The sequence below is a fragment of the Thunnus thynnus genome, chromosome 5 (assembly GCF_963924715.1).
Source record: "Thunnus thynnus chromosome 5, fThuThy2.1, whole genome shotgun sequence".
Lineage (NCBI taxonomy): Eukaryota > Metazoa > Chordata > Actinopteri > Scombriformes > Scombridae > Thunnus > Thunnus thynnus.
In genome coordinates this window covers 7,661,142-7,669,574 of record NC_089521.1, presented here as the reverse complement: position 1 = coordinate 7,669,574, position 8,433 = coordinate 7,661,142, and the positions used below count along the sequence as shown (strand labels likewise).

General features: G+C 39.8%; 1 protein-coding gene across 1 annotated transcript; it reads right to left on the bottom strand.

The window, feature by feature from the left end:
• Positions 1-5,305: 5,305 nt before the first annotated feature.
• Positions 5,306-8,433, bottom strand: LOC137182620 (olfactomedin-like). Its single transcript, XM_067588965.1, has 5 exons — positions 8,273-8,433; positions 7,932-8,090; positions 7,450-7,662; positions 7,136-7,268; positions 5,306-6,417 (listed from the first exon to the last, which is right to left on the bottom strand). Exons 1-5 carry the CDS (start codon positions 8,303-8,305, stop codon positions 5,570-5,572), a joined length of 1,386 nt encoding a protein of 461 aa, XP_067445066.1. The 5' UTR covers positions 8,306-8,433; the 3' UTR covers positions 5,306-5,569.

Here is an 8,433-nt window from a genome sequence, read left to right as displayed (position 1 = left end):
TGAATATACTTACATCAGAATTATATCTACAATCTATAATGGTTGAATCAGTGTGTGGACAGGGCACTCTCCTCTGCAGCAGCCTGTGATTTAAGCTGAAAAGCCAGGCTTATTTTTACATGAAAACCTGGGCTGGTGCAGCTTTAAGGAAGATGGGCTGACAGCTCATTGCGGGGTCAGCTGATGTCAGTCATTACTGGTAATCATCTGTACTTGATACCATCAGTGAGTGATAATGGCTGTGTGTATCAAATGGACTCTTTAATGTGACCATTACATACTTTATTTATGGGTAATGATAGTGTGGGGATGTGAAGATGAAATTGTCAGGTTATCATCAAGGTAAGATCCTGCCTTGCAGACAAAACAGGATGGGCTTCCTGGCAATAACTATGAGATGCACTGTAAGTGGTCAGTAAAGCCCCAGCAGAGATCTGATTTTCTCTAATTTTAAACTTATTAAACTTAGTGGTTTGGCCTTTATTTGCAGTTCTTGCAGCAATAGCTCTCTCCAGCTCATCTCCTGGGCTTGAATCCCCTAGCTCAACGTTGTCAACTTTATTTGCAGGTCCGACTACCATTCAAACATGGGAAAAAATGAAATTTTAAATCTGTAATGATCTCTTCAAATTCAAAATTCACAGTGCATAAGTGCAACAGGCAGTGCTGTGTACTCATCTGACACCAAACCATCTGAGAAGAGATGTGAGGAAGCATTTTTTGATTCAACAATTCAGGCTCTTTGCTGATTTTGTAAAATGCAACTGCCTGTAGTAACATTAGCTTGTCAGGTAGCAGAGGCCATGCAAGAGAACTTTTTCAGACTGTATTTTGCCTGGTAATATTTACTGGCATTCTGAAGCAAAAAGAAGCAGGTCAGGAGCTATGGGCAATGTTGTAAACTTAACTGCAGGAGCTTGTATGGCTAATGGGCTAACAACAGCATTAGCTGTAGCATTAGCATTAGCAGCAACAACATTAAATTAAAAATACAGATCAAACACTTTTACGTCATTACTTTCTATTAATGTCCTTGCACAAATCCGTCTCATCTCATTCCTCATAGATATTACTGAGGAGGGAAATCTGCTTTGATTATAGCTATAACATATTTTAGGATAGGCTATGTGGGTTGCGTTCAAATGAACTTAAACAAATTACATGTCAGTTTAAATTCATTTGATCTTATGAAAAGTGAAAGCCCTACCTGAAGCTAGCGTTATCGGCCTAAAGTCTGTCTCTCTATTTGTGGTTTTTCCTCGCCCAAAAAGAGAGAAGAAGCTGCTGCATCTTTTTCTAGCATTAATGAAAACCATAGACTGTAAAAATGGATGTAGCCACCATGGTGTCACCCACTGGTTTCTGAAGGGCGGTTTTGAAGCTCAAAGTGGGCGGCTCCGGCCATCACCCTCTTGGCAGTGCCTGACTCCGCCTAACTCTCAGCTAATCTAAAATGGGCAAAGAGGTGGAGCTGAGGCAGCCGAATGAAGCCAGGTTGATGAAACAAGCCACCTAGTGGCTAGCAAACTGTCATTCAAAGCAGTCACATCCTTAATTATGGATAACTTTACAGCACAATGAAATTTAAATGGGTGAGTTATAAAAAAATTCACTGCATACAGTTGTCATGAAAGGGGAAATTAGCTATAGAGACCAAAACCGTTTTTTGTAACAGGCTGTAAACATTTATTTCTGCTGTAAAGCTGGGCATTTTAACATGGGGGTCTATGGGGATTGACTTGCTTTTGGAGCCAGACTCAAGAGGCCATTTGAGGAAATGCAGTTTTCGGCACTTCTGCAATGGCTTAATTTTTCAGCCCTGGAGGTTACTGCTTGATGAAAACACACTGCACCTGTGGAGGTGAAGGTATAAAATAAAGGCATATTAAAAGTTGTGTTAAGGGGAGGTCAGAATAATGCCAGTGGACTTAATTTGTTATATGGTCTATGGTCTTGCACACTCCTGCCTGGCCTTGAATCAAATTCTGCAGCTCTCAAACTGTTTCAGCAAAGATCAAATTGAAAAAAGTGCATGGAGTACAAAACACAAAAAGACTCAAAACAACACACTTTGGGTTTCTGGATTTCAACTGTTTTTGGCACAGGATGGAGGTAGCCTTGCTCTGTGATACAAACAAAGATAGATAGAGACAAATGATGCATTACTATTAGCTGAATCTATTGTTATTGATTCAGTTTAGGACTCATCAGCTCTAAATAACCTATAAATGAGCACAGATAGTAGATTTATTTTTTTTTGCATTTCTAAATCTATTAGCTGTTATTATCTCATTTCATACCTTGTTCTTGTATGACCATTTTAACTGGTCTGTTCATCTTTACAGAAAGGGACCAAGTAGCAATGATGAAAGAGAAGATTTGAAGATAAAATTATGACTCTGAATGTTACCAAAATGTTACAGAATCCCAGACTATCATTAGAGAACATGTAGGTCCTCCCCAGTCTATTTTCCCTGCAAAGAAACATCAAATCAGCCTGACCACATAAAGGGTAAAGAGTAGACCATTAAGTTTTGTCCTGAGCCAGCCGGCTGCTGTTTGGGCTTCTTTAAATCTGCAGGGCAGCAGGTCTGTCATTATGTGAGCAGGGCTTTGGGTGTGTCTGAGAGGCAGCCAGCCAGAAACTGGAAACCAGGCCACAGCAGCGGAAACATCTGTCCTCTCTTGCTCTTCAGTGTGTGATCACATCGCCCCCAGTTGTGCATAACCGGCATTGCTACAAACTGCTCGGTACATACACTTGCATCTATACCACATGTGCTGTAGTATTGTATGTTCAATGTGGAAATTACACAGCTTCAGTACCTCCCATTCAAACTGTAAAGTAAATAACTGAAATAACTGGAAACTTTCATACAGCACAGCACTATTTTGGCTTTATCACTTTAAAAATTAGACATTTACCTGAAAATGTATTTAATGTTATTTGTACATCATAGACATCATATCATGGAGACACTTAAATAACAAGTCACACAAACAAGAATGTTGTTGGGACCTAGCAATTACTTTTCCCTCCCCTGTGCATGCTCTGTTAGTACAGATGTGATGAGATGAGAAGATCTATACAGTTTCTCTATACATCCATAATATCCACAGCCTAGCTTAATGAGCAAACATATTGAAAGCAGGGGGAAACGGCTAGCTTAACTCCATGAAAAGTGTAAAAATGCTACTTCCAACAGCACCAAAGCCATCTTATTTACACGTTGTAAAGCTAACTGCTCCAAACACTGGCTCTTTGCTTGTTGACTACTCAGGACACCTCTTAAATAAGACAACTTTGGAGTTCTTGTTCAGCCATTTTTCACCATTCAACAACTTACAACTTCTTTGTGTTTTATTTTTGTTGCTCGGGCCATTGGTTTTCTCTGTTATGATAGAAGGTAATTACTGAGATCTCAGAATGCAGCTGCATTGCTAGAAAATGTGCTATAAACCTTTCATTGCACAGGAAAACCATGAGGGCGCATAATGTACAGTCAGTCAAAGTTGGCCTAAGAAGTTGGTCTGTAAAAGTTTAGCTTGCAAACTTGACTTTTGTTTAAAACCTCTTTGATCATCTGACTGTCGGTGTTTATGGCCCTGTTGAACCAGTTCAGAGTAATTAATTTTATTTTTACTATAACTGATAGAAAAAGAAAGTGGTAATAAACACTAGTCTTACTTTACAGAAACAAAGAAGTGCAAGCTGTTACACTCTGCTTCCAGGTTTTTGTAACATGTTGGACTTCTTGCACTGACAAAAAAGAAGAACCTGATATGATGCTATGAAGCAAACAAGAGTATTTCTTAAACTGTTGGAATGTTTCTTTAAAACACTCAAAGAAAGCAGTGCTGCCAGCTACACTGAACAAGACACACACATACACACACACACACACACACACACACACACACACACACACACACACACACTTCACACCTTCTGTTTATAACACAGCACAGACACATTGCTAGGATTGACAGGTTAGACTGTCTCAGATTGGTAGTATGAGAGTGTGAAGTGTGGGGTTTGTAATGCTTAATGTGCTAGGTGTTACTGATTTCATAAGCACTTTTATTATTAATCAGATAGATAGATAGATACATGTCACTTCAGTTCAGTCAGACTCAGGTTTGCAGCACACTCTGGTGGAAAGATGGCTCATTGCTTCCTATTTCTCAGGCTTCAACTCTTGCATTGAGTTAATGAACATACAATCATGTCGTATGATCTGTCATTTTATGTAGCCTGTGAGCCTCTGACTGGAAGATTTACATTTCATTAACTTTTATTTTTTCATAATTTAATGTCTCAAGAAATCTTTGAGGCATTCAAAGACAAAAGACGATGATGGTCAGTTCCTGTTGTACCATAAATGTTATGCTTCTTCTCAAATAAAACAGACCAGATGTGGCTCCCTGCTGACTCAAACTGGATCAGCCACACTCAGAAGCGAACTCAGGCCATGATACTGTACATTTATATATTATATTTTGTTGCTTTGTCTTTGTGCTGGACTGCCTAAAATAGTAGGAAGCACAGTTGTCATCTGGAGGTAGACATGACAAAAACACATGCTTTATTTCATGCAACTGACCCAAAATGACTCATAAAATTAACTCCAGCAGAGTGTCAGTTTTAGCTACTTAAGCAGTGTGAAAGTTCACTTGTGTTAATATACAATCAGTGAGTTGGTTGGTTCTGGCTCATGCTCTTTCTGTTAACTGTAAATCTATCTTTTTAAATCAGCAATAGCAGTTTTTATCAGAAGTCATGTTAAGTTTCTAGATTTAATAATGCAGTCAAAATCAAATATTAAATAATAAAATATTGTCCTTCAGTCTTTCTCCACATCAGATTAATGTGTAATACAAGCATTCAATTTAACTAAATATTTGAAGTTTTAGTCATGCTAGTAGTGGGGTGATGTTGGTTGTTTTGCTGGTCCACCACTTTGTTCCACATTAAATTACAATTATAAGATGGATTACCATGAAATTTGATAAATACATTCATGGTAGCCACAGGTGGAATTCTAATAACTCTAGTGATCCACTGGTTTTTCACCATCAGGTCAAAATTTGAATTTGTACAAAACTTTGGTTTATGACCAAATACCTGCAAAACTAATGTCATTCCCATCAACCTCAGCTGTACTTTGTGTTTAGTCCTAATTAGCAAACATTAAGCTAATGACTCATGTTAATGTGACCATCATTGTCATTGTAAGCATGTTAGCATCCTGACAAGAGCATTTAGCTCAAAGCATAGCTGTGTTTAAAGTTTTTAAAAAATATATATAATTAGGTTTTTACTGATTTTTCATTAAACATTACATTCCAAACATTTGTTACAACATACTGTTTATGTCATTCCTCTATAAATCTTAACAGAACAAAGTATTTAACAACAAACACTGGCTAACATTATAGATCATCATAATTGGTTGTTGCTTGCAATAGTCTTCATGCTGGACTGTTTCCAGCTTTGCTTATTTCTTGTGTTATGTGAATCAAATATGGCTGCCATTTGGAAATTGCAATAAATCACAACAGCTTTAGATTAGAAGTGGGCCTGGTAGGCTAGAAGATATCCGTCATTGTACATATAGATCTGTTTGTTGGTGGGGTTGTAGCTCAGACTGGCCACTCCTTTTGCTACCTTCTCTAGTGGCAGTGCCAGTGAGTTGTCCTCTTTGCCTGTCGCTGTATCGAAGGCGTAGAACACCTCCTCATGGTATTCGTCCACATAACGAGTGGCATACAGCACACCACACACCATGAAAGCATTGCTCACTGCCTTCTTGAAGAGCCTCGTCTCCCACGTCTGTGAGACATTGAGCTTCCCAGCCTCGTTGTCCCAAGTTAGCCGGCTCACCACTAGATTACCATGGTTACCAACAGTGGCATAAAGGGCCCATAGTCCTTTCTCATCTGCCTCTACGTCCACATCACTATTGGCACGACAGTCATAGTAACAATACGGGAACTTGTTGTTGAAACCCACACCGGTGCCTGGAAGTGTCACCCGTGTGACGGTGTTGCTGTTCAGGTCATAGCGGCAGACATCTGCAGAGCGGTAGCAGTGATAGTACAGCGCTTCACCGTACAGGACAGCGCTGGGACCCTCGATGGCATTAGCATGATTGTAGGATGCAGCAAAGGTGAAGTCCCTGTGGTTGGCAGAGGCCATGAAGTCTTCATAAGTTTGGTATATGCGCAGGGAGTTGCCCCAGATGTGACTACTGAGTAGGGTCTGAACCCAGTAGCTGTTCTTCTGGCCTTCGCTGTCCATCTGGGCCTGTTTCCCCCACGAACCAGAGGTGTAGCTCTTACCATGTGGACTGATCTTAGTCATGACTGGATCGCTGATGTCGGTGATCAGGCCCTTAAGGCAGTACCTGCCCTGGCCTGGAAACAATAAGGAAGATAAGGGAGTGTACAGTACAGCGTAGTAGTTACACAGTACACAATAGTTACTAATACTTGTTATATTAAAAAAAAAAAAAATAAGCTACAGGCTTTCAAACTGTCACAAAGTGTGTTGATAGTGTTGAGCTCCCAAACAGTTTGCCTGTCCTTTTGTTTTTCTCTTCTCCTTAAACGTATCTGGGGACGCTACTTCACATGTTGTTTTGCTTTCTGAACTGTATATCTAAATCTCTGCTAACCTGAATCTTGATATATGTGCCAGCATCAGAGCACTCATGTTTTGTTCCCACATTAATCAGACTGATTCAACATAAGTTCCACTCCACATTTTTTTCCAGTCATCAGGGTGCATTCAGTCATTAATGTCCCTCATTTGACATGTGAAAGCTGCTCTCATAATCTCGTAATATTACGTTTTTCTTACCATAAAATTAGGACTTCATCTCAAAATATTATGATTTTTTTTTTCTCAAAATACTATGACTTTATTCCCATAATGTTACAACATAACATCTCATGATATTAAGATTTTCTTGAAATAATATGACTTTATTGTCAAAATATAACATGCTTTATTTTGCTGGAGGTAATGTGCATGTTTCCTCAGAGAGTTCTCTTCATTGTTATTGCAATAAATGAATGAGAGCTCTCTTACAAACACATTCACAGGACACACAATTTCACACAGTAGACTTACCTCGGTAGTCTTTGGGAATTGTCTTGCAGGACTCAGCGCCATTCTTCAGGTAGCGCAGTCTCTCTTTTACGGTCTTCATATTAATTGTGTCCGTCATTTGCATCCTGTCTACATCTGTACGCAGTTTACCCACCTAACACACACACACACACACACACACACACATACACATATTTATAACAATATACAGTATATACATTCCGTAAACATTCCTCTAAACTACCAGAATGTAGCATTTTATTTATATCATATTGTTCTTGTCATGTTACTCATGTACTACTGTACATCGTTACTGTACTGCATGCTCAGCGTACCTCTCTGGAGAGTTTCTGTGTTTGGGTATTGTTTAACTGGCTGTGGATGTCACTGATGTCTGTCTCCAGCTGGCTCAGCTCCTGGCCCAGCAAACGCAGAGACAAGGCTGAATGCAGGCCCTGATCATGCAGGTACTGGTAAGGCGCCAGCCGGGCTGTCGCGTTCTCAACCAGAGCCTGAATCTGAGGGAGACGCTGGTTGGACAACTGCACCTGAAAGAAAACAGAATCTCACGAGTCATTTCTTGATGACTGAATGTAGATTTAAGGTTCTATGTTCAAAATAAACACTTATGAAATTGTAAATAATGTCACATTAGAATCAATGTTTCTAATCTAACTAATTACATGGCTCAGTTCCACAGTAGCCACATTATCCATCTTTATATCCCTAAAATCAGTAGTGAAACTGGAATAAACCAGTCTGAATATAAGACCAGTCTCAGCACTGTAAAATGATGCTGATCCACTTTAGTTCTCACCTGTTCCTGCAGGTTGTTCAGGGAGCCCTCACAAGACTCAACCTGCTGCAGCACAGCCTCGTACTTAAGAGCAGGGAACGACCACATGGTGGAGTTCACCTCACATGCACACGCGTCTTTCTTCTTCTGGCCCGCCACACGCTGAGCCTGACCATCACCCTGCATTCACACATATATTTAAAAAAACACTGATGTTCTGATGTTGTATGGAGAGACTAACTAACAAAACAAACTGTAAAAAAAAAGAGACCAACAAAAAAAGTATCAGTGTAACATCACAAAGTGCTACATCTTCTTTTATCCCTGTTTTCTCAGGGTAGACTAGTAGAAGTGTTACTTACGGTGGATGCCAGCAGCAGTAGGAGCAGCAGCATGTTCAAACCTGGAGAAGCGAACAGAGGAGTGATGAGAAGAGAAGCTGTTACTGAGATCACCACCGCTCTTCTCCTCACTCTCTAATATGCTCTGAGACAATTTGCTGACTCCCTTCTCACCGCTGATA

Excerpts from the sequence above, each read along its gene's own strand:
- LOC137182620 (XM_067588965.1), bottom strand. The coding sequence starts at position 8,305 with ATGCTGCTGCTCCTACTGCTGCTGGCATCCACC. Across the intron at positions 8,091-8,272 it reads TACTGCTGCTGGCATCCACC|GGTGATGGTCAGGCTCAGCG; the intron begins GTAAGTAACACT and ends GTGTGAATGCAG. Across the intron at positions 6,418-7,135 it reads AATTCCCAAAGACTACCGAG|GCCAGGGCAGGTACTGCCTT; the intron begins GTAAGTCTACTG and ends TATTGTTTCCAG.